This window comes from Odocoileus virginianus, chromosome 2 (assembly GCF_023699985.2).
Source record: "Odocoileus virginianus isolate 20LAN1187 ecotype Illinois chromosome 2, Ovbor_1.2, whole genome shotgun sequence".
NCBI classification, from domain to species: Eukaryota; Metazoa; Chordata; class Mammalia; order Artiodactyla; family Cervidae; genus Odocoileus; species Odocoileus virginianus.
Genome location: NC_069675.1, coordinates 70,328,876 through 70,347,587, shown reverse-complemented (window position 1 = coordinate 70,347,587; position 18,712 = coordinate 70,328,876). Strand labels below are relative to the sequence as shown.

General features: G+C 44.2%; 1 protein-coding gene across 11 annotated transcripts in view; it reads right to left on the bottom strand.

Moving 5' to 3' along the window:
• DTNB (dystrobrevin beta) overlaps positions 1 to 18,712 on the bottom strand; it is a 235,813-nt gene that overhangs the window by 17,038 nt on the left and 200,063 nt on the right. For 8 of the 11 annotated variants that reach the window (XM_070450757.1, XM_020913827.2, XM_070450737.1 and 5 more), the window contains one exon: positions 16,416 to 16,436. The exons of the other annotated variants lie outside the window; for them this stretch is intronic. In XM_070450757.1, the coding sequence (XP_070306858.1) occupies positions 16,416 to 16,436 (21 nt within the window). The remainder of the gene's footprint in view (positions 1 to 16,415; positions 16,437 to 18,712) is intronic. 11 annotated transcript variants of the gene reach the window in all.

The following is an 18,712-nucleotide window of genomic DNA, read 5'->3' as shown; positions in this document are numbered from 1 at the left end:
CAGAAACCAGACTCCTGATGTTGTCTTTGTTCAGAGCAGTGGAAAGAGAAAAGCTCTTCTCAGACCCCTGGGAAGGCACAATTTTCTCCATGGATCTCAAGCTTCAGTCCCTGGCTTTAGGATCATGCTGGATTAAAATACAACTAGGATAGAGCTGTCAGAAACCCTCTGTGGATTATGGGTCCAGCAGAACAATGCCGGTTTGGCATCCTTGTGGGCCAGTACATCCCCAAGGCCCCGGCAGAGACACAAGTCATAGGCAGCCGATATGCAGGGACTTCAGCCAGGCCCAAGGTGGGGGATCAGGAAAAAGGTTGATTTGGGATGAGGCCCTGGTGGCTGAGATGGTAAAGCATCTGCCTACAATGCAGGAGACCTGGGTTCAATCCCTGGGTTGGGAAGATCTCCTGGAGGAGGAAATGGCAACCCACTCCAGTATTCTTGCCTGGAAAATCCCATAGATGGAGAGCCTGGTAAGCTACAGTCCATGGGGTCGCAAAGAGGCAGACACAACTTCACTTTCACTTTCACATGTCCATGCAAGGGAGGTCAACTGACTGCTCCTGCATGGTTTCGAGAACAACAGTCTATTGAAATATTGGAAGCACAGCCCTCTCTTCTGCCTTCAGGCCTCTATAGTTGCTGTTCTCTTTGCCAGGAGCACTGCCCCCCTCCGTGTGTCTGACCAGCTCCCACTGGCTTTCCGGCTGACTGCTTCACTGTCACTTCCCTCGGACCCCTGCACGGCATTAATCTCACCTTTCAAATTTATCTTCCTTACCATTGTGCTTACCACATGTAAAGGCTTAATAAATATTTGTTAAATGACAAGGAGGTGTATCAAGTTTCTGACCCTTTTCCTCCTGTAATGGAAAGCGGGAACGGAGCCAGAGCGGGCAGTGAGCTCTGGGGAGGACTAAATCTATCGCCATCAATAAAGCTTTATGTGAAATGCTTTAACCAGGTAACTGACTGTGGTGGGCAGACCACTGAGGGGGCTTCCAGTGACACCCTCCCTCCCTGCAGTCACCGTCTGATGTAATTCCCTCCCCTTGAACATGGGCTGGCCATAGTGACTGCCTCTAATTGAAGCAGGCCAATGAGATATTATTTCTGAGACCAGTTGATAAAAGACATGACTTCTGTCTTGTCCACAGGTGCTCTCTCTTCCTCTCACCCCCACTCATGCTGAGGAAGCCAGTTGCCATCTTGTGAACCGCCCCACAGACAGGCTCACCTGGCAAGTAGCTGAGGGCAGCTTCCAGCCATCAGGCCGGCGTTGAACTGTGACCCTCAATCCTACAGCCCACAAGGGGTCCTGCCAACAACGATGTGATTTGCTGAGCCCTGAGGTGCCTGCCTCATGCGAAGAGTTGACTCATTGGGAAAGACCCTGATGCTGGGAGGGATTGGGAGCAGGAGGAGAAGGGGACGACAGAGGATGAGATGGCTGGATGGCATCACTGACTCGATGGACTTGAGTTTGAGTAAACTCTGGGAGTTGGTGATGGACAGGGAGGCCTGGCGTGCTGCGATTCATGGGGTCGCAAAGAGTCGGACACAACTGAGCGACTGAACTGACTGAACTGACTGAGGTGCCTGCAACCTTGTGAGAAACCCTGAACCTCAGCTTGTGAGAACCCAGCTAAACAGCGCCTGGACCCCTGACCCACAGAAGCTGTGAGTTAAGTTTGTTCTTCTAAGTCATTAACTTTCAGTGTACGTGCAGCCACAGATAACTTAGGAGCTAAGCTTGATTTTTTTCTTTATACATTATTAGATCAGCTGCATCTGAAGAGCATTTGATGGAGAGGGAGTAGGAGGGAAAATCTGAGGATGCGACCAGGCTCACAGGCCCTCATGAGATGCCAAAGACCCTGGAACCAGGACCATGGATGAGAAGCGAGGTGAGGATACAGGTTCAAGAAAAATTCTTCCTGATCTGAGAATGTGCCTAAATCCCTCAGCATATGAGCCTGTCCTGAGGCTGAAAGTTTCGACCTCTTTACTTTGTCAGTGATGACGGGACCTGGAGACAATTCTCGGCTGCGAATCCACTAACTTGTAGAGGAGGGACCGCCACAGGCACCAAGATGGAATCTGACTCTCACCCTGGGTGAACGCCAAGGAGGCACTGAGGCTTGGTGGGGAGGGAACGGCTTTGAAGTCTGGAGACCTGGGCTTTTCTATCGATTGTACACATTTCAATGTTTCTGGGGTTCAGTCTTCTAATCTGAGTGGCTTCTAAACTGAGTGGCTTCACTGGTGACCTGTGAAGCATTTTTCAGATGTAAAATTCGAAGATGCTATGCCCTTCACCAAGTTTACCTCATCTCAGAAATGCCGAGTCACCAAGGCTTTGCCTCGGCTACAACCACCCTGTCGGCGAAGGTTCGTCCTTTGGGAGTGCATGGCAGCCAGCTCAGGGTCACAGAGGCTGTTCTGCTTCTAATTTTCCTTTCTCATGAGCAGAGTCCACACCAGAGATGCCGCCCTTCAGGCCTCCTGCACGCAAAGCTGGTGGGGAGGGGCAGGGAGCAGGCTGCTGGGCGCAGCGGAGGGGCTGTCTCAAGGAGACAGTTCCAAACAAGGTCCTTCTAACTCCATGAGTAGAGTGGAGCGTCTGGCGCACATGCAGCTGGAGGCAGTCACAGGGCTCATGGCAGCGCTCCAGCTCGCCGACAGGCACCTGCAGCCCGGGTAGAGACGGCTCATTCTCTGCCCTCCTGACAGGTTTGTGCCAGACAGACGCACGGAAGTCAGTGCAGACGGAAGCACTGCAGTGAGTGACAGCGCCCTGTCTCAAAGGCCCAGCAGGGTCCCAAGAGGCAGGCCCTCCCCATGGAGACCGCCAAGTGCTCCCTCCACACAGAACAAACAGATCTAGAAGCAGTGGCCCAATTGGGGGCTGGGGGGAGCATCACTGTTGGAACCTAGAGATTATGGGGAACCTGACACTCATAGAAATCAGCGAAGGTGGAGGGACTACTCAGATGTCTCTGAGGGGGTGCGGGTAAGCTGTCCAACGAGGGTCCAAAACCACTGCATGCCTCTGGGTTTCAGCTGCTGGGAGAGCGAAGGTCAGCCTGGGGAGGCTTCATGATACGCTCCCCGGTTTTAAGGTTTCCTGAGGCAAGGACAGTGGGACCTTGTTGAAATACAACCTATTACAAAGGCCTGAACACAGCACAGGCCAGTCACGTGTCCAACCAATAACTAAATACAAGAAACGCCCTGTAACTCAGGTTCTCTGAGTACAGAAGTCCCTTGTAGTGGAGAACAATTCTAGAGAAACATTACAATCGGAGAGGCTCTCTCCTCTGCTGGCCCGTTGCTTCTTCTCAATCAGCAAAGACTCTGAGACCCTGAGAAAGCTACATATCGTGTTCCAAGAAAAAAGCTCGGAAATTACGCACATCATGTCAGAGGGTTCATGATCCCGGGAAAACAGGCTCTATTTCAGTTCAGCATTTATCTATATCTGAGCAGAGAGATGCCTTGAGAGGTCACAAGGTCACAAATAAATTAGTAACACGGTTAAGACGGATACCTGGGCCGTCATCTTTTTAAAGAAGGTTTATTTATTAAAAAAAAAAATTGTGGCCGCACCCTGTGACATGTGGAATCTTAGTTCCCTGACTAGGGATTGAACCCACGAGTCCGCATCCCCTGCACTGGAAGGTAGAGTCTCTCCTGGACCACCGAGGAAATCCGCCTGGGTGTTCTAATCATCCTATACTGCAGGGAGACTCCTAGGCACACCGGGATCCCAGCACCAAGTTTCTGAGGTCAGACAGAACATGCATTAGTTGAGATGTCCCACTGCCGAGGTCATGCAACAGAAATTAATTTCCACCACGACCAAGAAATGTGAGAAAGGAGAATACAGTGATTCTGACTTAGTCTTCTGTTTGAGTGCAAATCTAATAGTGGAGCCAAAACAGGTGCAGAGAATGCCAGAGAAGGTGACTTGAGGACACTGTGAGTTAGACAGGGACTCACACTGTGGCAGAGAGTGGGGCCGCACGGGGGTGAGGCTCTTTTTGCAGCAGGAATATGATGTGTGTGCTGTCCTGGCCACGCTCGGCCATCTCTGACAGGGTGCCTGGCACACAGTAGGGGCTCCATAAATACTATTTCCTTCCCTTCTTTTTCCTGATGGAACAAAGTATGAATTTTTTTTTTAATCTCCCTGATACACGTTATCATCAGGTAATCAAACCCACGGAGGCTCATGGCAAAAAGCCTGATCTTTAGAGTTCATGCCCTCACCAAAGCAACTATTAACAGCATCCCCTCCACACACACGCCCAGTGACAACTCTGAGCTAAGCGGTTATCATGGTAACAGAAGGAGACACTTGAGTCTCCATTTTTCTCTCTCTGACTCATGGACACCTGCCAGGTAGCAGATGGCCTGTGTGGACAATTACCTTCATTTTGCTGCAGTGTATTCAAAATAAACAAACTGGCCTCTTTGCTGCCGATTTTCAGAGGCCCACTCAGAAAAACAACAACAACAACAAAACCCCAAGGAAACAACATTGGGAGAAAGGAACTACAAGTCTGAAATTTAGAGGAGGCAACCATGAACATACAGAGAACTGGGATGTGTAGAAAATGGACTTTGTATATATTTTTCTTTAACAAAAAGTTAAAAACAAACAAACAAAAAACAAGCCAAGACTATTTTGAGCTGGTGCTGATGGTGGCTCTGCTGGGAAAATGCAGCTGTCTCATCAAATGTGGGAGTAAAAGGAGAGGGATTATCTGATGCTGCACTATCTGTCCTGATGCAAGATTTGAAAATAATTGCCTAATATGACAAGAGCTAAGACTTCGGGGAATCAGGCCCAGGGATGGAGGTGAGCACACAGGAGAACAGGTTTGAGGAGAGAAGAAAGACAGTCATGTGGCAGTGAGCAAAGCAGAGGCCAAGGTTCCCTCTGGGGTGAGTTAGAAACAGGTAAAGAACATGCCTGGAAACCTTCCTCCCTCCCCAAAGTGTCTACCTCTGAGTATAAGGGCGGTGCAGATTTTAAGGATGAACTTGGCTTCTAAACTCCCGAGAGAAGGGCCAAAGGGTCTGATGATGTGTCTCTTCTCTCAACACCATTGGTACACATTTATGGTGTGTGTCTGCTAGAAGGATGGGGCCACCGAAAGACCTGTCCTGAGGTCCCTCCACAGAGGGCAGACACCTGTCTGTTCCCACTTCACTTCAAGAAACTCAGGGCTTACCCGTGACCTGTCACCCACTGTGGGGTTAACTGCTATGGATGGGAAACAGCAATGGCAGGACTGGTAGGTTCTGTGATCACGATGCTACCAACAGGCAGAAGGTTACGGTTCTCAGTTTTCATGACTCTGCCCCTATTCAAGTCGAACTAAATTACACAGAAGACAAAGTTTACCTGAGGCTGAAAAGGGTGGGGGCAAGGTATCTAGGTATCTTTCTGGGTGGAAGGAAGAAAAGCATATTGAGTTCCTGAGACTGTCTAAGAAGAACAACCTCTTAAAACTCACCATAAACCCAAAGATCAAAAGAGAGTTGAAATTTAAACTTTTAGATAGGGAAACTCATAAATTCCAAGACTAGAATTACCCTCTTTCTGTTTGTTTCTCCTAGTCTGCCCAGGTCTATTTGAAATGGAGTCCCATTAGTTCTCATCATAGGATTTCAAAGCTAATTCTCAGCAAAAAGATCCAGGACCTCACTGAGGGAAAAATCCTTATAAAATGAATACCAAACACTGAGATTGTGTATTAGAAACCAAAAGACGACAGGATTCCAAGAGAGTAGAGTCCTTAATGCAGACATGAATTCAATGATGGGTCAGGCAGCCAGAACCTATCAAAGATATTTTCAAGTTCAGTGAGTCAAATTTAAATGCTGCTTCTGGGTAAGTAAGTAAAACTTGTATGATGAGTTGGGGTACCTGATCCAGCACTGCCACTCTTTGTTGAGTCCCTGTTCTATATAATAAGGTGGTTAAAATCCAGGTTTAGCAGTCAGGTGGACCTAGTTTGGATTCCAGCTCTGCCACTGACTAGCTGTGTGACCTTGGGCAACTTACTTAACCTCTCTGGGCTAAGATTCTTCACATGTAAAGTGGATATTAAGTGTATCTTCACAGGTTAGTGAGGATGTACATAAGATGCTTCACAGCCTGGCTCATGGGGTATGACCTGCCATGATTCCATTTCAACAGGTGCAAAGTAATGGTATAAAGCAGCAAGGTCTCCACTCTCTGCAGGTTCACAGCCTCCTAGGCAATTTGGCATGTAAGCAGCTGGCCTACAAAGGAGGATGAAATAGCAGAGGTACAAAGGAAAAGGAAAATAGAGGCAAGAGGGTTTAACTCTGACCTTCCAGAATAGGGTAAGGTTTCACAGGCGAGGTGGCATCTCAGAGTGTCTTGGATGGTATAATTTCAATAGGCGGAAGCGGCTCAGGAAGGGCAATCCAGGTGAGCAAAGGGCACAGAAGATCCCCGAGAGAGGAGGCTAGGCGTGGGGGTGGGGAGGGAGCATGTGGGGACACTAGCAGGCAGGGAGCCCAGAGGATACATGGTGGGAAAGACAAGTGTGGGCCACAATCATCTAGAACCTTAAAAAACGGTCATCATGTTTATTTACTAGGCCATGGATGGGCAAACTACAGCCCATGGCCAAGTCCAGCTCGCCACCTGCTTTTTCAGTCTGTGAGCTAAGAATGGTTTTCACATTTTTAAGTGGTTTTATTTTAAATGGTTATATAAGTCCTTACATAATGCCTTTGATTTGGTTCACAAAGCCTAAAATGTTTACTACCTAACTCTTTAAGAAAAAGCTTGGTGCCCCTGCTATGAGCAATGGCAGATGGAGTCTGTGAAGGCTTCCAAGGAGGGACTGGTGTGGTCAGTCTGGTCGGATTTAGGAGTCTGGCTCTGAGGCAAAGTGAAGGTCGGATTGAGAAGCAGCAGAGAAGGAGACCAGGTGACATGATGGAGGCTGGAATGAAGACGGTGACAGGAACTGGGAGGAGAGGGACATAAGCAAGCTTTTGGAGAAAAATTTGACTAGACTTTGGCAACTGAGTGGGGAGAGCGGGGACTGGAAGAGGGCATGCATGTGGGGATTGCTGGCAATGACATTAACAGACGCAGGGCATGTGGACAAAGGGGTGATGTGTGGGGAAAGGTGACTAGAAGTATTTCCCCATCCATCCCATATCTAGACCTCAGAATAAGGGATGCTGAGAATGCTGCAAAGGCTCAGAGTGGTATCAGAGAGAAAGGTTCTCGGATCCTAGTTCACCTACCAGGGATGTAATCTGTGGCCCCTGCAGTGGAAGCTCAGAGCCCTAACCACTGGACAGCCAGGGAGGTCGCAAGCAGTGCTTTATTACTGGGGATAACTGTACCTGCTACGAACCTTGTGGGGTTGGGGGTGGGGCACATCACCGAGATTTAGTAGGTGGAGATCAAGGATGCTGCTAGACATTCTATAATATACAGAACACTCCTCACTGGCCCCCCCCCCCCCACTACACACACACACACACACACACACACACACACACAAATAATCTGGCCCCAAATGTCCATAGTGCTGAGGATGAAAATGTGGTTGAGGGTGATAGCATTATGAGGTCCTAAAGAGAGTGGCCTGTCCAGGGCCTGTCTTCCCAAATGGTGAGCTGCTATGGAAGGAAGCGGGGCCACCACTAGCTTCAGATCAGGTTAGAAACTTCAAGGGGCCAAGAATAAACTCTGAGATTCTTCTGCACATTTGGAAGCTGTCCGGGGGCAGCTATAGGCCTGAAAATCTCCTAGATTCTTGCTTGGTTTCCTGAGATCTGAGCTGGTTAAATATGGGAGCTGAAATTTGAAATATAAAAGCAGTGGATAAACACTGAATATTATATACAAGTTAATATGAATATATAGTAATAAAAGCATGGAAGGATTTATGATTAGCCAGCTTTGTAGAGCAACAATGAGTTGACATGGGTTCTTATTAAAGGTACCACTTTAATGGCTGAGTAATATTCCATTGTATACATATACCACATCTTCTTTACCCATTCCTCTGTCAATGGACATTTAGTTTGCTTCCATGTCTTGGCTATCGTAAACAGTGCTGCAGTGAACACTGGGGTGCATTTATCCTTTCTTTTTTTCTTGTTTTTGCATTTATCCTTTCAGATCATGTTTTTTTCTGGATATATGCCCAGGAGTGGGATTGCAGGGTCATACAGTAGTTCTATTTTTAGCTTTTTAAGGAACCTCCATACTGTTCTCCATAGTGGCTGAATTAAAGGTACCACTTTAGCTGCAGGTAACTGTCTTTCTGCATTGTCTCTAATTTTATAAACAATGCTTCTGTATTTCTTTTCCTTTTTCTTTTAAAGCATTGGGCAATCTATACTGCAGTGCCAAATGGGAGTAATTCTACCTGCCAAATTATGATTAGCAACAAATGGGGAAGAGTGCAAAGGAGTCTCTCATACTCTTTATAATATGATTCTTTGGCTGAAATTAAGCAGATGTTCATTTCAGTTAAGGACGCTAAGCCAGGAAGCTCCCTTTCCTTTTTGGCACTGCTGTTAATTTGGAACATCAGAACCAGTCCAAGGTCAGCTATAAAACCCTAGAGATTGATATGGCATCAGGATTCATGGAAACGCCGACAGATGCTCTTCAAGTGGAGGGTCACGGATCCAATCACATGCCAAGTGAGGATGCCGAGTGAGGTCTCACAGAAATAGCATAGGGAACCCTTTGGGTTTCAAAGTCACAAAAGGAAACATCAGTCAAATGAACCCAAGAGGATTTCCACAGACCCTTCTTGGTTCATAGCCTTTCCCCAAATACACCGATTGGTATCAGTGATGAAAGGATCAAAGAATTGTGGACTGGAAATCTATAGATGAGAAAATTGAGGTTTGTAAAGGTTACATACATGGTGAGATAGAAAAGACATGAGGTTTTGTAACAATCTATTCACATACAACTCTGTAAGGTAAACTCCTTATTTAACTCCTTCCTTTGTTGAGGTGACACCAGTGGGGGTAGGGTTGAGCAGGCTGGACAAGAAGACAAAAGCCCATCTTTCAGAGCTGTCTACACTCTGCTGTACTGAAACTTTCCTTTACAAGGCTGTTTCCTTATTGTCAAATTCTTGTCTTAATTGCCTTATTAACTTTCTCCTTGAAACTTTCTGGTTTTTCATGAGAACCCACAATCCTACCTCCTCTTTATTCTTTTTGTCTACAATGGGTTTTGCCATGTTTATGGGTTCAACTCTAATTTTATGTTGCTAGCCCTGTTTCTCCACTAAATTTCCAGCAGCCTAACCCCAAATATCTAACAGACCAAATGAAAAGTTTGACTGTCTGCCTACTTTTTGTAGCTTGGTATGTTCACCATCAGATCCGAGTCCCTTCCTGTATCCTATGTCATCTCCCTGGTTCCATTTTTTCTAAGTCAATTTCCCAGGCTCCTGGGCTCAAAACCTAGAAGTCACCTTCTTTTCTGTTGATGAGACCCAGACTGTAGTATTCTGGGGGGAGATATTACATCCTAGACTACTGGAGGGTGAACTTCCCCAGTCTGGTGTGTAGAAACCTTTTCCAGAGGCCCTGGTATATATTTTTCATATACTGTATGCATTCTGATCACAAGAACAAAAGATATAAATATAGAATAGGAGGAAAATAAACAAAGTAGGTAAGGAAACGTTTCAGCTTGTGATTGATGCCAGTGATGAAAAATATTGGGGGTGCTGCAAAGAGCCAAAGCTATTTCCCTTATATTTTCAGGCTATAAGCTCTCTCTGTTTAAGGAGTTTGGGGGAAATGAAATGTAAGTACCTATTTTTCAATATTGCTATGACATTTTCTTTTGGAGAAAACAAACAAAAAATCCCCAACAAGCTACCAGGTGCCTTTAGTAAGTACAGGAGCCAAGACTGGTGAATGTGACCATGTTTGAAGACTTTCATGAGGCCATCTATGGGAAGATGTACAAACAGTGGGATCCAGGCTAAAGGTTTGGGGCATAGTCACATTGGTCTTTGTTTACCAAAATCCATTACTGCAGCTGGCCAACTTGGAGGGGAGGGCAGCAATGGTGCCTAAGGCTCTGGTTATCACTGACCTGGCTTGTGTTTCTGAATACAGGGCGTCATGCCAACCATGAAATAGTGTTCATACTATTTGAGGGTGGTATTTGCACAGGATTTCTCTTTTGATCCTCCAAAAGGCCAAGCTCACCCACTGCTCAATGAACATATGTAATAAGACATTGCTTGAAGATTAAATAAATGGCAATCCTTTGCCTGTCAGGAAGCAGAAGACTCGGGCTTCTGTTGCAGAATATGGTGGGGCTAAGAAGTTCCAGAAAACTTTTAAGAGGCATGTGAATCACTTTCCAGTGAAACTGAGTTCAAAGATGAAGTGAACCAAGAGGGAATCCAACCCATGAGCACATCAAGGGGTTCACCAGTAACCTCTTTAATGGACAATGAGGAGGGTTTTATTTGTTGTTGTTTAGCCTTTTTTTGTAAGTACTTTCTCTTAAACTTACAAAGTTAACATTCATGAAGTTTGTCCTGGCAGAATCACAGGTCAACCATGGCTGTGTTTGGTGAAGCCATGGTCAGAGAAGGGGGCTTCTGAGAGCTAGCCCACACCATGTTTTCTCTGGTTTAGTCATGTGGGGTGTTTGTCTGCTTCCGGAAATCAGAAAGGGCGTGGGGAAAGATCCACTTGCTATCCCAACTGGCTGAAGTAGAGGTGCCAAGTGTGGGCATGTTCTCTTAGTGAAATCCCCAAGATCCTCTAATTACATAATTTTCAGAGTACCACCTATATAACTCTCTGGATCACTACTCTACAAATTGGGATCAAGGTCACCCCTGTCCCCTACCCTAATGCAATACTGTTTACAGTCTTTAACTCTGATGCTGATCTGTATATAAAAAGTAATAATCTTCTAATAGAAGGAACTGGAAAAATGTTTAAAGGAATACACGCTTCATGAGTAACATGAACCCTTGCCTTGGATAGCTCATTTTATTTGGCATTAGCAATGCAACAGTGAAATTTTATGGAACACTGAGTCTCTGAGAAAAATGACCCTGAAGGTGTCCTGAGAATAAATCTGTGCACTGAAATCCCTCCAGAGTAGACTGGGAGACTGTTCGATCTTGAGGGAGTAGTCCACAGTTCAAGGCCACCCTCAAAACAGGGTCTTCACCAGTCTGCTGTTACTGTAGTGTACCCCTCTGTACCACACTTCCGGTTATGGGCATTGGGTTCTTACTAAGCAAGCTCAAAGTATTTTCAATGGATACAAACAACTACAGGTATCCTGCATTTTACAGATTATTTGTGCTTAAAAAAGAGAAGATGCTCTTACTCCACATAATCTATCTGTTCTTTAGAGAGAAATAGTAAGAGAGTTAATAAAAATACTAACATATTGGCTTGTTCTTCTTATTCTTTTGGTAATGCTGAAAATTGTTTTTCTGATTCTTTTTATAAAGGACATTTCTGAACCATCATATAGTCTCTTGGATAGATCTACCTATTATATGGAAGTACCTTGAGCAAAATTACTGCTTAGGTACTTGAACCAGCTATGTCCCTTACAAAAAACCTATACATCTGCACAGTTTTTAAGTCAATATCTTATACATTTGGTTAATACAAGCTTTCATTCAGCAACTATTTATTGAGTATTTGCCATGTGGTAAGCGCTGGGCTAGTGGCTAGGGGATGCAGTAGTGAAAAAGGCAGACAAGGTCCTTTAATTATGGTCTGACAATTATCATGGGCCTGATTAACCCTGACTCAACTGATACAATCTAATTCCTGAGTCTGTTAAACTGTAGGATATATCATGGGTCGAACAGTCACTCAGTGAAGTCTTATCTGAAACAGCCAGGCAGTTCTACCCTTAATTACAAACCTAGGATCTGAGAAAAAAGAAGGGGGAGGAGGAAGGAAGGGGGGGAAAGACAGAAGAATTATTAGCTGAGGTACTAATGTCACAAAAATACTGGAAAAGTGGCGGAGGCTGAAGGTAGAACCACAGGCCCCAAATCACAGTTAAGTTCAGTCATCATCCATTTCCCTCAAATTCCCCAAAAGCCAAAATAATCCCTGAAAGGGAAGAAGGCAAATAGTATAAAAAGTTCTTGATAATGGATTTACAGACCCAGTGTGGGGAAAGATGTCTAGTAAACTCTTCATTTAAAAAGTCATAACTCTTTTACAACCCCTACAGGGCAATGCATTTTGATAGAGAAGAAATTAAACTCTACCAGTCTGAACCTGGGAGGAACAAAGGGTGATGACAGTTCTGTGGTAAATCCTTTTGGTGCTTCGATCAGTAATGATACAGATTAAAGCAGATGCTTGAGTTCTAAAGCTGTATGGTCTTCCCAGCTGTACATGTTACAAATGTTGGTGAACTAGGTAAAGCCAGTCCATTCACATTTGCACCTCACTGAGAAGGCAATGGCAACCCACTCCAGTACTCTTGCCTGGAAAATCCCATGGACAGAGGAGCCTGGTAGGCTGCCGTCTATGGGGTTGCACAGAGTCAGACGACTGAAGTGACTTAGCAGCAGCAGCAGTTAAGTCTTAGGTGGGTCCAGTTTAAAGCTGTGATGCAGACAGAGAAAATTTCTACCTGTATCCACAGAGCAGGATTTCTTACCTCATATCACAGTGGGGAATGATGAGGGAAAAACAATTTGTACCAATTCATGCTCTGGACAGTCCCCTGGGACAGTGAGAACTACAATGTGAGCTCAGGAGCTCAGCAAACAGAGAACTCCCAACACACGTACACAAGTGGCTTGTTCATGGCAGGCTCCAGAGATCTAGGTCTAGCTTCTTACTTTGCCAGCCTCAAGGAGAGTATGATCTCACACACAATCAAAGGTCACTGGAATGAACATGTTGTTATTTAATCCCCTGTCTGCTCAAGGTCGGCTTTAAATTGACCTGAGAAGTAATATGCCAGAAGTGATCATTTCTGATTCTTGAGCTACACAGTAATCCATAAAATTTTTTAAAAATGAAGTGTCTCTTGGAAGCCCTTACTGCTTCGATTAAAATAAATATCCACTATGTTTGTCCTCCTCTGAAAGGTGTTCTCTGTAAGGTATTCTTCATCACATACTTTGCTGGCACATTCAGAGTGGGCTCAGGAGATGCTAGTCTGGGTGGATGGTTGGAGGAAGTTCCCAGCAAATGGTTTCACCTGAAAAGCACATCTCTGGGGCATTACCAGTACCTGCTTTTCTAAATTCTTCTAAACAAACTGGAGGATCATCAGTTCAGTTCAATTCAGTCACTCAGTTGTGTCCGACTCTTTAGAGACCCCATGGACTGCAGCACACCAGGCCTCCCTGTCCATCACCAACCCCTGGAGTTTACTCAAACTCATGTCCATTGAGTTGGTGATACCATCCAAACATCTCAACCTCTGTCGTCCCCTTCTCCTCCTGTCTTCAATCTTTTCCAGCATCAGCGTGTTTTTCAGTGAGTCAGTTCTTCCCATCAGGTGGCCCAAATATTGGAGTTTCAGCTTCAGCATCAGTCATTTCAATGAATATTCAGGACTGATTTCCTTTAGGATGGTCTGGTTGGATCTCCTTGCTGTCCAATGGACTCTCATGAGTCTTCTCCAACACCACAGTTCAAAAGCATCAATTCTTCAGCACTCAGTTTTCTTTATAGTCCAACTCTCACATCCACACATGACTACTGGAAAAACCATAGCTTTGACTAGACGGACCTTTGCTGGCAATGTAATGTCTCTGCTTTTTAATATGCTCTCTAGGTTGGTCATAACTTTCCTTCCAAGGAGCAAGCGTCTTTAAATTTCATGGCTGCAGTCACCATCTGCAGTGATTTTGGAACCCCCCCAAAAATAAAGTCTATCACTGTTTCCCCATCTATTTGCCACAAAGTGATGGGACTGGATCCCATGATCTTAGTTTTCTGAATGTTGAGCTTTAAGCCAACTTTTTCACTCTCCTCTTTCACTTTCATCAAGAGGCTCTTTAGTTCTTCCTCACTTTCTGTCATGAGTGTGGTGTCACCTGCATAACTGAGGTTATTGATATTTCTCCCGGCAATCTTGATTCCAGCTTGTGCTTCATCCAGCCCAACGTTTCTCATGATGTACTCTGCATATAAGTTAAATAAGCAGGGTAGCAATATATAGCCTTGACATACTTCTTTTCTTATTTGGAACCAGTCTGTTGTTCCATGTCCAGTTTTAACTGTTGCTTCCTGACATGCATACAGATTTCTCTCAGGAGACAGGTCAGGTGGTCTGGTATTCCCAACTCTTTAAGGATTTTCCAGTGTGTGGTGATTCACACAGTTGAAGGCTTTGGCAAAGTCAATAAAGCAGAAGTAGATGTTTTTCTGGAACTCTCTTGCTTTTTTGATAATCCAATGGATGTTGGCAATTTGAATTCTGGTTCCTCTGCCTTTTCTAAATCCAGCTTGAACATCTGGAAGTTCATGGTTCACGTACTGTTGAAGGAGAATTCTCCTGGCTTGGAGAATTTTGAGCATTACTTTGCTAGTGTGTGAGATGAATGCAATTGTGCAGTAGTTTGACACTCTTTGGCATTGCCTTTCTTAGGGATTGGAATGAAAACTGATCTTTTCCAGTCCTGTGGACTGCTGAGTTTTCCAAATTTGCTGGTATATTGAGTGCAGCACTTACACAGCATCATCTTTTAGGATTTGAAAGAACTGAATTGGAATTCCATCACCTCCACTAGCTTTGTTCATAGTGATCCTTTCTAAGGCCTACTTGACTTTGCATTCCAGGATGTCTGGCTCTAGATGAGTGATCACACCATTGTGATTATCTGGGTCATGAAGATCTTTTTTGTGTAGTTCTTCTGTGTATTCTTGCCACCTCTTTTTAATATCTTCAGTTTCTGTTAGGTCCATATCATTTCTGTCCTTTATTGTGTCCATCTTTGCATGAAATATTCCCTTGGTAGCTCTAATTTTCTTGAAGAGATCACTAATCTTTCCAATTCTATTGTTTGTTATTGGAGGATCATACTTCTCTGAAATTAAGTGTGGTCATACATCTTGTTTTGACCAATGGAACAGAGCAGAAGTGATATGTGCCACTTCTTGGGAAAAGCATTTAAGGGCTGGCCTTGACCTTCCATCCTGATCATCTCCTGCTCTGCCCATGTGAATGTTCCCAGTGATACAAAGGTGCCACAAGATGAAAGTAATACATGATGTGTGAGTGAGGAAAACACAAACCAAATAAAGCAAAGACAAAAACAAGATTTTGTTACATTAAAGCTATTGAGATGTATGGGCTTGTTGCCTACTCTGACTTCATCTTTGTCTTCTTTCCCTCTTTTTGACAGTCTCCTTTTCTCTTTTCTTGCCTCCTCCCCTCATTACCCATCTCTTCCATCCTTTCCCTATGATTCTACTGCTCTCTTAACTGGAAAAAATAGTAAATATAATGTTTTATACTCCTATTCTTAATTTAAAACATGGACAAATTTGCTTTTGAATAAGAAATGAGAACATTTGAATAAGAAATGAGTACATTGAATGACATATCTCACTTAAAAAAAAGCCTTGAGGTTAAATTAAAAATCAGCTTTAGCTTGTATGAAAAAATGTATGCTTTGAAAAACTTTACTATATTATATAAACATATGGTGTTACCATTGTTGATAGACCCTCAGTTGATTCCAGTGTGGGTTAGTGGCTATCAGGAAAAATAAAAACAAACATAAACCTTCCCTAAACATCAAGCAGCTCAGAAAAACCAAAGATCGCGCTGGAGTAGTTCTGAACAGGAAATCACTTACAGCATGATCAACCACTTAGCTTTCATTGGTAACTTTGTTAAGAAGGCTGCTGGAGCTGGAACATGGAGAAGACTATTCAAGACTAAAGAACATCTAAAGTTATCAAAGGAACTTTGATGCACATCTTCATGCACAGTCATTCACAACATAGTATTTAGCTCCAAGGTCACCCCCACCATTCTGGAAGTTTTTTCAAGCAATTAAAGTCACCCTAATCATGAAGTGGCAGAGAACGTAAGTGCAGGAAATGCAATCGTAGCTTGGCTAATCATGCATATTTAAATAAACACAATAGATGTGTACTCTGAAGACAAATTCAACAAGCTCTGGTTTCAAATAAGAACATGCTCTATTAGGTAAACATGACAAGGGCTTTTAGGCCATTTTACAACACCAGGGAGAGAACTGATGAGGGTTTTACACAAGACCAACTCTGCAGAAATGATCTGGATGCAGGGAGGAGAGGAGAAAGTATGCAACAGTTATATGAGGAAAAGAAGAACATGCGAAGGAAGCAAGAGGTGGAGAATTCTGAAGTTCACTTACTGCCTGTTTTTGTTCTTCCTCCTAGAGGTGGTGAAGATGAAAAAAACGGTAGAGGGAAAAAAGGAGAGAGATTAATGCCCATCACCACAAACATCTGGAAAAAAGTGACAGAAAAGGGTAAATCAGGTCAGACTCATGGGTTCAGAGACCCAAGAGGAGCCTGACCACCATCAGAGCATCATCAGGCGGACAGTGCAAATGTCGTTTTTGCCACATCCAGTTCTTTAAATGCTAACTTCTAGAGTTAGAAGGAAAGAACCTCATAAAGCCTCTAGTCCAATTTCCCTTTTTATACACAAAAAAGACATGACTTGCCCAAGGTTACATCACTATTTGGCGTAAACTGAAAGAAGCAGCTCAACCATGACTCAAAAGCTCAATGATCATTCTGTTTCACCATTCACAATATTAAAATGTGCTTAGATACATTTCTCTATGCCAGTGGTTCTCAAAGTGTAGAACACAGATCAAGCAGCAGCAGCATCACCTGGAAACTTGTCAGAGATGTGTGATTTGCCCCGTATCCCCCTCAACCAATAGAATCAGAATCCTTGGGGGTGAGGGCAGCACTGTTTCATGAGCCTTTTCAGTGGACTCTGAATCCCGCTAGTTTGAGAACAAGTGCTCTTAAGAACCTCCTAGACACTAGAGAGCCCATCTGACCACAGATTCTTTTATTTAGTCTCCTCTCTTCCACGTGTGGAGCTTTTGGTCACTGTGTGGTCCTTCTCAAGGATACACATGCATCCCCTACCCTTCCCCCTCTAAACTGGAAACTGCTTCAAGGACCTAAGAGGCTTTTCAAAGAGAGTTCTTGACCTGGCTGTCTCATTACTCCAACACAGGTTCGTTTACTCCTCCCTATGCATGAAGCACGAGAAACATGAAGGTAAGGTATGGTCTCTGTCTCTCACAGCCTTATAGTGATGGCGCTCAGAGAGGGCCTTTCCTAACCCTTAGCTCTCAGAAGGCAGCTGTAGACACTGAAGAACGAAGCACAGCGAGGTGGAGATATACACTTCCGAGTTCCTCTCTCTTCAGTCTTGTGCTTCTAAGTTACTCTGTCTTTTAATGGGTCTCTTTGCTTCCTTTTTCTGTGTCTCATCATGGGTAACTGTGGTCATGACACCTCTGCTCTTTGCCCAAATACACAAATCTAAAGCTGTTGCAATGGTTCCATTTAAATTGGATCCATCTGTCTTTACTAAACATGGGTGTAGGAAGTCTTCGGAATAGATGGGTGATTCTCAGTCTGTAGATCTGGGAGCAATGGTGAGAATGATTTCAGTAAAGACAAGGAATTATAAAAGGGAGAGGAATAGTAAGAATCTGGAGAGAGTAATTTTATTCCTGCAAGGGAGAGACATGCATTGGAAATTAAATGGGCACCAAAAATCTCTTGAGGAAACCCCAGTTCAGCACCAGAAGATATTCTTCATTATCAAAGCCCCAGCTGCTAGATGACTGGCCAAACCTAGAACCACAAGCACCCAGGCAAAGAGGGGCCTGAGTGTTAGCTGAGTTCGCCTGAAGAAGTTAGCATGTTCCAGCTTTTGCATCTGGTATGCACGGCTTCAGTTAGAAGGGGTTAGAGTTTTACAGTTGGGGAACGACCTTCCTGCTTAGTCAGGCTTTCCTGTGAGGCAGCACACTTTTCTTCCATTCATCCGTCAAGGCAAACAGCCACAGAAGAGTTATTGAACAATTCAAAATATGTTTTTATTGCTGGCATTAAATGTTGAAATGGAAACTGGTAGGGGAGGGACAGGGCAATCCTGACAAGTTGGAATTGCATCTGAGATCAAAAGACCAGTATATAATGTCTTAGAACTGTTTCTAAGACACCTTATTCTCACTGCTTTCTCCAGGTTGGGTATTGAAGACAACATCACCCTGGCTCAACAGAATAGGGAAGTTCAGAAAGCAAGGTTTCATGTTTGCACATTTGTGACACTGCTCTATAGAATTTATCCAACGACATAAAATTGTGTTAATTTGCAGTAGATGCATGTCAGGTTAGGATGGGTGAGTGGACAGGGCAGTGTTTCTAGGACTCATAGAGCCCCCACGTGCATTGGGATTGGCAGAGAATTGGTGAGGTGTTACTTAGGAGGCTGTTTAATCCAAATTCACCAAATTTAATCAGATAAAGGCTCTGTCAACATAATAAACAGGTCAGATATCAAGTCTTAGAATCTTTTTGTTATCAATTAGTTAGGGTCAGTAAAGATTGACTGATGACAAGGCAGGCATAGGAACCAAGTTGATTTAAAGGGGAGTAATAATGCCTTAATTAT